This window comes from Notolabrus celidotus, chromosome 12 (assembly GCF_009762535.1).
Source record: "Notolabrus celidotus isolate fNotCel1 chromosome 12, fNotCel1.pri, whole genome shotgun sequence".
Classification (NCBI taxonomy): Eukaryota; Metazoa; Chordata; class Actinopteri; order Labriformes; family Labridae; genus Notolabrus; species Notolabrus celidotus.
In genome coordinates, this window is record NC_048283.1 from 14,601,658 (window position 1) to 14,614,766 (window position 13,109).

Sequence of the window (13,109 nt, forward strand, 5' to 3'; positions counted from 1 at the left end):
GAGACCTGCAGCCTGTTGAGGTTAGAAAATAAGTTCATGTAGATGAGATCATGTATCTAAATTACATTAATCTTGTACAGGAGGTTAATGGCAGCTAACCTCTGTCAGATTTTTTCATTAATGTCATTATGTTAAGTGGGATTTAGTATGGACATAACTCACTGGAACTGTATTATGCAAACAAATAATGTACCCATTTTGCATGACTAGTAAATCATGCAGAACATAAAGGCAATATCACTGTCACCATTAAGAAAATGTGCAGCTTCAGCTGACAAGCTCACCTCTGGTCATGTGACAGGTTCACAGATTACATGTGCTAAATCTACAGTGCATTTTCTCTTAGTAGAAATGGTCTTTTTTTTTTGACTGCAAAGACTTTAAAATTTCAAAGGACACATTTGTGGAATTAATTTAAATACATGAACAGGTGTGACTGTGTGGATTTGGGCTATACATTGTGCTAAATCTGGGTTTTCTAGAAGCAGAGTAAGCACCGAGCAGCCGGCCAGACACCGTTGGGGGTTAATCAGGGAACAAAATGACCACCTGTTTTTGCAAAGCAATGAGGAAACTCTCACATGTCTGATTGGGGCATTTGTATGGGGACTATTCTTGGGGTGGTTGCCTGATTGCTCTCTTGGAGAACAGCGACTTGAACAAGGTAATGTGGTTGTTCTAATTATTACACTGGATAACTACACTGGAGTTACTGCCTGCTGGCATTGAGACTACAATGAAATGTCTGGTCTTAAATGTGGACACAGAAATCCACGGCTTCTTTGCTGTCTTTCACACATGTACCTCTCATGGATCAATCGCAACGCACACACACATACGGGCAGGCATACTTAATTATAAGCAAACTAATTACTACAAGTGCATGTGGCTTTAACACTCATTAATATACATGGAAGCATTTGGCTGTCGACACATGCAAACAAAGGCAGCCTTGTGTGCACAGTCGCTATCGGACATTCAGAAGACACACACACTTGACACATGTACACACAAGCTTACGCACACATACTGCTTGCACATCCTCATGACCACACACAGACACACGGTTTGCTTGTAGCTTCTGCCAGCTTTCTCTCTCTGCATGCCGACTGTGTGTCTGGCACCGAGGTTAAGGTCTGGAGCCACACACAAGCTGTGTGCTCTGCCTGGCTTTTACACACTCCAAATGGGCTTTATGAATGGCTAGGACTCAATGACTGAGTCAACACTGGGGGCCACACTCGACCCAATCCGACAACGTTTTTTGGAGATAAGTCAGAAACAACATTCTCCCGGCGCAGCCAGGAAGCATGTTTAAATTAATGTGCCACCAGGTTTTCTTTTGTTTAGCACTGCAAACATTGTGCAGTGAAGTGTGTCAGCCCACAGATGTGTTGCCTGTTTGCCATTTTTGGCTGTTCCCAGTTCTTTTAAACAGCCCTCAGTGGTGTGTTTTTGTGTGTGTGTGTGTGTGCATTTGTTTGTGCTCTCAATGCCCCATCAAAGCCAGCAATGAATCCAGCTCTCGACATTGCGTGGAGCCGGTGACTGACAGCCTTTCAGTACTTCACAGTCTTGTGCCCTCTGTTGGATGCAAACGCTTTGCCCCATTCATGATCAAAAAAATATGTTCATCTACATTACATACAGAGTTACAACTACAAATGCACACACACAAGTCCTCACCACTGCTCGATCATTAGATCCAACACTCTGCTGACATTCAGATCGGAATCCAGACTCAAGTCTGGCTCGACAAACGGAGCTGCCGGTGGAGTAAGAGGACGAAGACCAGATGTCATTGTTTCGAGCCAGTCAGCAGCATCAAACAGTGTTGGAGCTCGTCGTTTTCGGGACTTCCCAATGGACGAAAGAGGGGAAGTACAGATGGGGGGTGGGGGAGGAGCTGGGATCACCTGGTTTGGGTTTATTATAGCTGGGGATGGAGGGAGCTCCAGCAGAAGAGAGGAGCAAAGAGGTGAGGGCAGGAAGCCGTCATCTTTAGTGTGCTGCTGGCAGGTCTGGGACTGATCGGCTTGAAGAAGAGGAGGAGGAGGAGGAGGAGGTGGAGAGGGTCCGGGGACTGTCTGGGCAGGGGATTTACGATCAGAGACACCATCAGAGCCTGGAAGAGAGGTAGTAAAAGGAATTAGACACTGGAATGATTTTGTGTCGTTTATATGGTGTTCTTAATTATTTATGGGATACACTAACCAACACAAGTAATTTGCTCATCCAGGATGTCGTCTATGGACAGCCGAGGGTCCATCTTGGGAGAAGAGAAAATGTCTGTTAAAGTCCACATTGTGTTCTCGAATGCAGCATCATCAGGTCATGTCCTAACACGCTCAGGAGAACAATGCTTGGAGAAATTAACTTTGTTGAGCCCTCCTTGAATTCTACAGACTCTCACCTGTGCTTTCTGGATGGCCTCCAGCAGTTCCTCCTCCAAGCTGCGAACACCGGGCGAGGTTTGAACAGGGCTTGCTGTAATCTGCACTGGCAGCTCAAAATCCTGGCCAATCACATCACATGGTTGGCAGCAGAACACCTATTTAGAAAGCAGAGGCAAATTAGTTGACAGGTGTTGTGCTCACATGTTCAAGCAGCTTTGGATTACAGGTGATGTAGTGGGACTTTGCAAAGAGATTATATAAGATGTGTATGTGTTTACCTGTGTATACAACACCTCTGTCTGTGCGTCTGTTTCTTTCTTGCCTCTGGAGCATCCAGGATCCTGTTGCAGGAACGGATGAAGAGATCCTCCACAAGACTGGAGGGATAAAAAGACAAAAGACAGGATTATTGTTCTGATTTTAGAGATCATACATGAACTTTATCCCAGCAAATAGTCATCGAATAAAAATCCCTGCCGAAGTGTGCTCACCTCATTGCCGGTGTTAGTGGAGCGGTCCCTGGGCCTGCTCCTTAACCTCTCCCTCATCTCCAGCTCCACACTCAGCTCCTGCTGCTGTTGCTGCTCCTTGTCATTCTCAGTTCTCCATGAAGTCCCACACTGCAGGGGCGAAGAGGATGACATGGGCAGACTGGGACTTGGTGTTCCTGAGGCTGTGCTAGCGGGAGCTAGGAAGCCAGCGTTGGTAAGACTACAGCTTTCACCTGCTGTGAAACCGTTCTGCACTGTGTTCAGCATTCCATTTGGAACCCCATTCGGAGTGTCGCTGAGAATCCCATTAGGAATCCCCCTGTCCGGGATGTACATCTGTTGGTTTGGGCTCCTGTTGGGTGAGTCTAGTCCAGAGCTGGAGCTTGAGCTGGGGCTCTGGCTGGGTGATAGCGGGAGGTAGGAGGTGAGGGGCTCCAGGCTGGTACCCAGCTGGCAGAAGGGAGCAGGGGTGGGGCAAGAGTGGGGGAGCTGGAAGGGACGGAGGCGCTGCAGTAGAGTAGGCTTGGTGCCGGAGACAGGGAGGCCACGTTTTCGAAGGTGCTGCCTTAACTCTGACACCTTAGGAAAGAGAGGAGGTGAGGTGATGCTTAAACTGTGAACATGAACTGTAAATAGAAGTTATCATTCAATTAAATTTCTGCCTTTCATGCTTATCTTACTGTTAGATCAACAAGATTTGCAGGGAGAGGTTCCGGTTTGGCTTTAGGGTCCGTGTCCATAGGAGTTTGGTTTGTTGTGGCAGGAACAGGTTGGGGATTCAAGGGCATGGCTCCAGAAGACTTCACCAGATCACTGTGATCTACACTGGAGACATGACAGAGGCATTAGCCAACCAGAACTACCCTAAACGTCAGAGAGAATGGGCTCCACTGGGATTAACCATCACTGTTTCAACATCTGTCTGTTTGCATACCTAGGCACTACCATGAGTTGCTGTTGCGGCTGTAGTTGTTGCTTCTGTTGCTGTTGTTGCTGTTGCTGCTGCTGGTTCTGTAGGATTTGCAGCTGGAGAATGACCTGCTGCTGCTTCAGGAGATTGGAATAGGCTGGGTCTAAAGTCGGAGTAGAACTCTTCTGTTTGGTCCCTAGAAAAAAAAATCAGGCTAAATTCAAACATTTTACTACAAACAGTTAACCTGGGCTGCACAAGTACAAGATGTTTATGAGTTATGTGGAATAGCCAGGCGTCATTTTATCTCATTACCTCCCGTCCCAGACCCTCCTCTCTGATTTGGAGGAATGTACTGGTGATATGTAAGCGTCCTCATTTTGGGTTTGGTATCCCGCGGTTTCCGTGGGCGAGGGAGATGGGTAAAGTTGAGGGAGGGGGGCAGGGAGGAGGAACACGGAGGGGTGGGAGGCCGAGCTGTCTGTAAAAAACAGCAACATGTATTTCTCATGTTACTTGAATCTGTAACCACGGCGAGGTGCTGGTGGGCAATTCCGAGCATATGGAAAGGCACGCACAAAACATCAAGACATTTAACGTTGTTTGACAGTGTTTGCCCCGTGTTTGCCCCGTGTCAAGGTTAAACTCTTACATGAAATTGTACAAATGCCTCACAAATCTCCAGATGACAGCAAGTACTGGTTGGCTGACACACAGCCATGCTGCTTGTGTGTGAATGTGTTAACCTGCAGGGCAAATACTGGGCTCCCCCAGAAGTGCAAATTGACAGTAATGAATGCAGAACAGCTTAGAGCGGAGCATTGTGTGTGACAAAATAGAGGAGTGACCATCCTGTCAGGTTAATGCTCCTTTATCTTTTATGGCATCTACCTGATGAGAAAAATCTGTCACTACAGCAGTCACATAAACTCATAATCTAAATGTTGTTTGTGAGGATAAAAATCTCACGTTACACTAAGCCGTGAAAGATTAAAAAAAGATCCCCATAAATATTGATGAGCCAGAAAATGAAAGTAAAGGGAGCACAGTGAGGTTGTATTAGTACCCTGTAACCCCATATTACCTTTGGCAGCAGCGGTGTGGTCTGGGAGGTCACATACATCCCGTTTGGTCTCCCGGTGGTTGCCATGGAGTTTGATTCACTCAGTGTTACACTCAGCGGCTGTCTGATGCCCTCGGTTGCCGGGAGCAACGCCAAACCAGACTGAAGGCAGAATATCAGATTATCAGAGTTGGCAGAGGAGGCTATTTATAAACTCTTCAGTCTGTTAATATTCACTTTAATGTGTTAATCAGAGGTTATTGGTGAGAACGAAGGTATCAGGCTTCCTTGCTGCTGCCAGCACAGTGTGATACATGACTACATCACAGAACCCCAGGGCCTTTCTTTGGTAGTCTATTTAAGTTGCTGCATGATCACCCTGAACATCCACCTGAACATCCACCTGCATGCTCAAGCTAGGGGTTTAAGATGTGTGAGGAAGTGATAAGGCTGGAGCCTAAACACCAAACTATACCTATGTTATGCTTTACCTATGAGTGTTTGACATGTGTGATGTCAAGCTAAAATGCATACAAAAATAATTCTTTATTTATTTAAAGTTACACTTTTGGAGTATTTTTGTCTCACAAACATAGCAGACTTAAGTGCAAATTTAAAGACACGCAACATTCCCATTTACTGATTTTGCTCGTATAAATGTATGGGGTGCAGTTTGTAAAGTTGTGCACACTGAAAATAACGGCAACATTTCTCCACATTTAGCTCCAAAATGTCTTTGAAAATATCACAACACGTTTTTAAGTAACGTTGTTACCACATTTAGAGCAATATTTGTAACCTTTTTCACATTTATTTTTCTCGTCAGATTATATTTAATATAATAATACTGTTAAATGCTAAATCTAAATCTAAATGTTCAATGTTAAATATAAATGTTAAATGTTAAATATAAATGCTAAATCTAAATCTAAATGTTCAATGTTAAATATAAATGTTAAATATAAATCTAAATGTTCAATGTTAAATATAAATGTTAAATCTAAATGTTAAATATAAATCTAAATATTAAATATAAATCTAAATATTAAATATAAATATTGAATATAGATCTTAATATTAAATATAAATATTAAATACAAATATAAATATTAAATACAAATATAAATGTTAAATATAAATGTTAAATATAAATATAAATATTAAATATAAATATAAATGTTAAATATTAAATATAAATATTAAATGTTGCTCTGCGATATAGAAAGATTTATATTTAACATTTATATTTAACATTTAACATTTATATTGATATTTAACATTTATATTTATATTTAACACTTAAATTTATATTTACCATTTAGATTTAGATTTAGCATTTAGATTTAACAATGATTTTAACTTAATATTAATTTTAATGTGAAGAATATCACAAATATTCCTCTAAATGTGATAAAAAAGTGACTTTTACCAAATTCACGCTAAATGTGGAAAAATGTTGCTGTTATTTTCAGTGTGCACAACTTTACAAACAGCGCTCCATATAAATGTCACTCACTCGATATATTTCGTTTCTATACTTTCAAAACTTTTACTTCTTAACTTTTTACTCACGTTTTATCAGTCTCTTTTTAACACAAGTGTTTGTACTTGTATATGTACTTATGCAAAGAAATGCAAAATTATGCCTCCTCTGTCTGACAGAGATGATAAAATATTGGTAGGCTTGTAACAAAAAATGATGCACCTCCTTTGAGGGACTGAGGTGCAAGGAAACGAGAGGAGAAAAGGGATCAGAGATGTACAAACAGGAACAAAAAAAGATGCTCAAATTTCAGATTTGTTTCCTTACCTGAGCTTGACCGGGGCTGTGGTTAAGGGGTGGAGCCACAGCTGAGAAATCACTCAACAACTGGTCACCTGCGGGCCCTGGGAGTGAAGAAAAGGCCGGTGACTGATGGAGGCCATGTGGCTTGGTAGGAGAGGAGGAAGAGCAGGAGGACATGTCATCTTCGAAGACATCAGCAAGCAGAGGGAAGGAGGCCGAGCCTGAGGAAATTAAAAGTGAAAGGAGCTGAGGTCAAAGGAGGAGCAGAGGGAAGATTGGATGGTGGGAAACAAAAAGAACTGCGTGTGACTGTCTGTGTGCAAAGATGTGTGTTGACTCACGGTTCTCCAGGGGCAGTGTGTGTTTTTCGTGTGGTTGCTGAGCAGGCCCGGGCAGACGTTGGATCCTGTCAGTGAGGTCCTGCGCCTGACGAGCCTTCTTGTGTCTCTGGGCGCCACACACAGTCTTCTCTGTTGGCGGGGGAAGAGGGAGGAACAGATAAGTAAGAAAGAAGGAGACAGATGGGAGATCAGCAGAGAGAGAGGAAGAGGAAATTGGAGAGAGAGAAGCAACAGGAGACAGAACATATGTGATGTGAGCGCGCACGCCACAGGCAATCAGTCCCAATTCGAACCAGCGGCAGCATCAAAAAATAGTAACCAGACGGCCCATAGGGAGACGTATTCCCCTGGATATTTAACACAAACACACACCTCACACAACATTTTGAAAAGGGCAGCAAAGGGTTGTCTGGGGAATCAGACAGTTTGAAAAGACAGATCCTATAATAGTAATCTTTTCAAATTAAAAGCAGGGTTAGAGGTTGTTGAGAGGAAAAGCAGAGATAAAGAGAGACAGGTAGATTAGAGAGAAAGATGTCAGCAACGGCAGAAAATGATGACTCTGATCCTCGGATGGGCAGGTTTATCATGCGCAGTCAATCACTGATATGTTTGCCGACTGCTTAAAATGCAGAGTTAGAGTGTACAACAAGGTCACATTTCTGTTTAACTGACAGCTGATGAAACACTGAGCCCAATGCCAGATTTTCATGCTTCATTTCCTCACAAAACTACTACACAAGAGGGAGTGGAGAGCAGCACAGATCAGATAAAGCACAAGCATAAAGAAGGTGAGAGAGGCAGAGAAATATGTTGCAATGCATTTTGCTGGGAGCATTCAGGGTAAAGCAGGAAGGAGACAGTATATCTGAAAGCAGAGCATCACCTGGTGTAGTGTCAGTGCTCAGACCACTAGGGGGCAGCTTTTGAGCGGCACCGTCATCAGTGAGGCGCTGCAGCAGGAAACAACAGAGCAGGTTTAACCAAGAGCCAGGGCCATTTCAATGCAGCTTCAAAGGTGGATTATTAAACAGACGTGACGTGACTTCATCACCAGTGTAGTGCAATTAAACATAATTCAGGACACATTTAAGGTATTTGAAGAATGCTTGGGTCCTATACTATAAAGACCCAGCTCTAAAATCAGCTGCATAATTGTTCCTAACTCATCAAACGTCGGAAAACACTGACCCATATTTGACAATTCTCACAACTCATGTTCAGAATTCAGCTACTTAAGCAGATGCTACTTACCAGAGCTTCACTCTGGTCTTTCTCTGTTTTTAGAGCAGGACAGGCCGACTTCAGCCCTATGAAGACAAACAAGATGTGGTTATAAGATTAAAGCACAACAAAGCATTTGGTTCATTTTAAAAACAAGACTTTCTCTTGGATCTTTCTTTTTTTTTTTAAAGATTATCATCTCTGTCTGGGAGAAGCCTAGAGGATCAGTGCATAAACAAAGTCTTTCAGCCTTTTACTTTTCACAATGTGCTGCACTTCTTGTACATCCTGTTATAGCATTAGACAACAAGGGAGGAATTGAAGAACCGTGCTGGACTCACCAAAACGTGAGATTGTATTTTTCCTTTTATTTTCACAGTCTAATGTATCTCATTTTCTGCAACGATTTGCAATTTTTTTATTCATTTTTCCTTATTGCACATTATTTACTCTGTTATACTCAGCAGTAGGTTAATATGGATGCTTTTATTTTGCATGTTTGTTAAATTCATGCAATTCTCCCTGTCTAAACTGGAAGAAGTGGCCTGCCTTTCAAAACAAAAGCCTTTTTTAATCTTCAGAGAGGTGCGTTTGTATGTGTGGCTTTGTACAGACTTCTTCATGTTGACACAATGGATACTTTGTAAAAACCCAAATTCTCAAAGAGTTGGGATGCTCTGTAAATCGTTAAAAAAAACAGATTTTGATAGTTTGCAAATCATTTGAAAAATGTTTATGAAAGTAAATAGAACAACGTCAACATTTGAAATGTTGAAACTGAAAAATATTATTGGATTTTGAAAAATATATGCTCATTTTAATTTTGATGCTTGTAGTGCATTTTAAAAAGGGTGAGGCAGGGGTGTGTTTACCATCGTGTTGCATCCACTCTTCATTTAACAACACTCTGTTATTATTTGTGAACCAATGAGACCAGTTTCTGAAGTTTCTGATCAGGGGTCTCCTTTGGTGTATTTTTTTTGTTTCATGATGCGCCAAATGTTATTAATAGGTGACAAGTCTAGACTGCAGGCAGACCAGTTTAGCATCCAGACTACTCTACTACAGAGCCATGTTATGTAATATGTGGAGAATGTGGTTTTGCATTGTCTTGCTGAAATATGCAAGGTCTTTCCTGAAGAAGACATTCCCCAATGGCAACATATGAATCTCCAAAACCTGTATATAATGTTTAGCATCAATGGTTCCTTCCCAGATATGTAAGCTAGCCATACCATGGCATATCAAAAGCCAGTATCTGTAATGGTATGCAGCTGTATTAGAGGACCCCCATACTATCACAAATGCTGGCTTTTGAACTGTGGGTCAATGACAAGCCGGGTAGTACCTCTCCTCTTTAGAGTGGAGGGTGGCATCCACGATTTCCAAAAAAGAATTTAAAATTTTGATTCATCAGACTACAGGACAGTGTTCCACTTTCCCTCACCTTAAGTGAGCTTTGTGAGGAGATGTCTCCAGATTCTCTGAATCTTTCATGAGATTATGTACTGTAGATTATGTAATCCATGAATTATTTGCAAGTTAATGCTGAGGAATATTATCCTGAAATTGTTGAACATTTTGCTCTCCCACAGAGTGGTGAACCTCTTAGTATCTTCATAATAATTATAATAATAATAATAATAATAATAATAATAATAAAATAATAATAATCATACATTTTATTTGGGGCGCCTTTCAAGTCACCCAAGGTCACCTTACAGATAATAAAAACATTCATGATTAAAACAAACAAGAAATAATAAATCTTCACTTCTGAGAGTCTCAGCCTCTTTAGAATGTCCCTTTTATACCCAGCCCTGTTACTAACCTGCTTCAAATTACCCTAACTAGTTTGGAGAGGTTTTTATCTTTTAGCATTACACTTCTTTTTCTGTGCTTTGTTCTCCCTGTCCCAACATTTTTTTTAAATGTGTGACTGGCAAGAACTTTAAAATGAGCATACATTTTTCATTTGATATGTTGTCATTGCACTATGTTCAATTAAATATAGGCCTTAGATGGTCTTCAAACCATCAAAATATCTTTTAAATTAACATTATACCCAGTGACCCTCTTTTTCGAACTGGGGGTATATATCAGTTAAATAATTTAGTTCTCATTCATTTATTCATGTTGAAATTAAGCATAAATTATATCAATATTTTACGTGGTTTAGTTCTGGAACTATTTACTATAATATAACAACATCTTTATACATATCTAATGAAAATTTAAAGAATATAATAAAATACAATAATGACTCAAAATGTGAAAGCTAAAGTCAGTGTAATCTGGTTGATATCAATAGTCAATCATCTGTCAGTGAAAAGAGTTGATTTAAAGATCATTATTATGACATCGAGCATGCTCTCATTGGGTTAGCTAATCAATCACAATGTAAATGATCCTCAAAGACTAACCGGGGTCTGCATTGATCTCACTCTGCCTTCGATTCTGAATCCTCAACTGCAGCACTGAAAGACAAGAGCAGAGATCGAGTCCAATGTGTTAAAACATGATGAAATATCACAAGTTTCACCGATGGAACAGGAGCATAGTTTGATTTCTTACTGAAGGAGGACTTATCTGAGAAAAGAAGTGAGACTGACGTAGGAAAGGTAAGAGCGGACTAGCGGAGCAATACAATACAGCCTGATACCTGTTAAATGATCTGGACTTGTAACTTATATCCCCTCATAACTCTTTAGTGCTCATAGAGGATACATCTCCATGCATGCCAGGACACAAACTGACACACCACATGCATGCACACATACAAGAACATTCAATATACACACAAACAGGTGAAGTGAGGAAAGGCTGGCTCTGTTACACCGTGTGCCCTTCCTCCCTCCCATGATACATTTTGGTGAGCTTTGAGACCTGATGAGGGCAGAGAGGAGGGGGTGACTGCAAAAGTGAGGGGGGTGATGGCAGTTACTATTTATCTCTCAGTGTGTCTATTTCTGTGGTCCCATCCCCCCTTCAGCTGTCCCGCTCTCTCCACAGGCCACTTCACGTCATCCTCATTTGTGCTGCTAACTATACTCTTCCTCCTCTGCTGCCTGCTTGACCATGCAAAACAAAAGTTGTACATTGTCAAAATCTAGATCCAAAGCAGAGAAGCACTCTGAGTCCTGTCACCATGAAAACTCTGAGCAGTAGTATTAATCACTCTGATGCTTCTGTTGGGTGTCAGCAATCTACTAGTAGATTGTTTTTGTTGAAACTGGAGGTCCAGTACAAGTCTCAAGCCCTGTCTTAAATCATATTACATAACATGGTGGTTCCCAGCCTTGGGGTCAATCCTTCAACACATTTGAGAGGTATCCTTAAAGGATTAACAGGATAGAGAAAAGTAAACATTCAAAAAGCAAAACAAACAACTGCAAATGTCTTGTCAATGTCCTCCTTCACCCTTGTGTTATGTTTGTTTCTCTGGAACAGCAATAATGTTGCTGGATCAATTTGACCCGGGGCATATTCAATTATCCAATAGTGTCAAAACCCCAAAAATTTTAATCTAATTTTTAACTCCATTACTAACCATTTAAATCAATATTTAGTCCATTGTTGTTCTTTAATTCTCACAGATCATGGTTCAATGAGGATAACTCACTTGTTTTTCAATAAAATTAATGTTAAAACTTTTTTAATGTACATTGGAAAGCCCTAAATAAAATACAATCGTGTTACATGACAGATTTTGTTTATTTTATTTTAAATTTGTATTTTCTTTATTTTTTTATGAAGTGATGTTGATAAATTAACAAAAACACCTCTTCTGTCACATGCTGCCCAGATTTTTATGCTGCATTTAGCTGGTTTGGAAGGCATATATTGCATAAAATAGACGTTAAAAAGGGTCAATTTGACCCGCAACATAACAGGAGGGTTAAATCAATTTTAACATCCAAGAAGGATACTTTGGTTTTAGTTATAGACACATACAACCTGTGATGAGGCATTGTAAGTACACAGCTTATTCGAAGGACTAAAATTTAAGCCACTATTCTATTATACGGAGTACCATATTTCCCCAAGGCTGACCTTTTAACACCTAGCATATGCTCACTTTGATGGCATAATTTCATGTCAAAGGTCAACAACAATGTACAAATTTGTTATAAATTCAAGACCAAAAGTCAAACAGTGTGTTTCGCAAAAAGGCTGAACATCATTTTGACATGGCAGCAGACTGAAACACTCCTCCAGCTCTGTTGTGTACATACATGATTGCAAACAGAGCAGCTGCCCTGTAGATTCACGTTTTCCAGCAGGTGTCTGTGCACCTTAGGGGGCTGTCTCCATGTCGTTTCCTCGCCTTTCTATTTTACCAGCCGTTTACGACAGCTGCGTGGGAACACTACAGCAGCCGCTACGACTCGTAGGGAAGCTTCCATTATGCAGCCATGCCAAAGGTTTCTCCGTGCTGTTTGTAGCAGCGAGCTTGTTGTCTCCTTGAAGTTGTTTTTTTAACTCTGAACTTAGTCAGAATCTACATAAGATACTTTAAATATGTTGACCTTGAGATTTTTTGAGGGTATTTCCAGACTGCTGAAGGACTTCATCAGTTTATTCTAACACTATATTTTTTCTTTCACAGAGTAATTCAACTTAAGCTTATCAGACTCTTACTTTGATTTATGTGTATTTGGACACAAACAACTAATAGAACTCATGTTCTTTATATCAAACGTAATTATGTTACAGAATGAGGATGAAATAACCTAAATACAGAGCTAGTTTTTATGTTTTAGTATGCACATCCATGAAAATGGCTTCTTCTCTGGAGGATGAAAAACTCCCTGGATGAAAATCTTGGTTGTTGTAATAATTACTTTAAAGCTCCTGTGAGGAACTTGCACTGTCTGTTGAGTTTGGCGCCACCTGTG

At 40.7% G+C, this 13,109-nt stretch overlaps 1 protein-coding gene across 2 annotated transcripts in view; it reads right to left on the bottom strand.

The window, feature by feature from the left end:
- Window positions 1-400: 400 nt before the first annotated feature.
- Window positions 401-13,109, bottom strand: part of si:dkeyp-69b9.3 (myocardin) — a 17,032-nt gene continuing 4,323 nt past the window's right edge. Inside the window, exons 4-17 of one of the 2 annotated variants that reach the window (XM_034696895.1) lie at window positions 10,635-10,688; window positions 8,242-8,297; window positions 7,874-7,940; window positions 6,988-7,116; window positions 6,671-6,867; window positions 4,882-5,022; window positions 4,113-4,278; window positions 3,822-3,993; window positions 3,568-3,712; window positions 2,888-3,466; window positions 2,675-2,773; window positions 2,414-2,551; window positions 2,215-2,269; window positions 401-2,125 (exon numbers count right to left, since the gene is read on the bottom strand). In XM_034696895.1, coding sequence (XP_034552786.1) covers window positions 1,683-2,125; window positions 2,215-2,269; window positions 2,414-2,551; window positions 2,675-2,773; window positions 2,888-3,466; window positions 3,568-3,712; window positions 3,822-3,993; window positions 4,113-4,278; window positions 4,882-5,022; window positions 6,671-6,867; window positions 6,988-7,116; window positions 7,874-7,940; window positions 8,242-8,297; window positions 10,635-10,688 — 2,441 coding nt within the window. In that variant the 3' untranslated portion in view covers window positions 401-1,682. The remainder of the gene's footprint in view (window positions 2,126-2,214; window positions 2,270-2,413; window positions 2,552-2,674; window positions 2,774-2,887; window positions 3,467-3,567; window positions 3,713-3,821; window positions 3,994-4,112; window positions 4,279-4,881; window positions 5,023-6,670; window positions 6,868-6,987; window positions 7,117-7,873; window positions 7,941-8,241; window positions 8,298-10,634; window positions 10,689-13,109) is intronic. The other variant, XM_034696896.1, reaches the window with a different exon arrangement.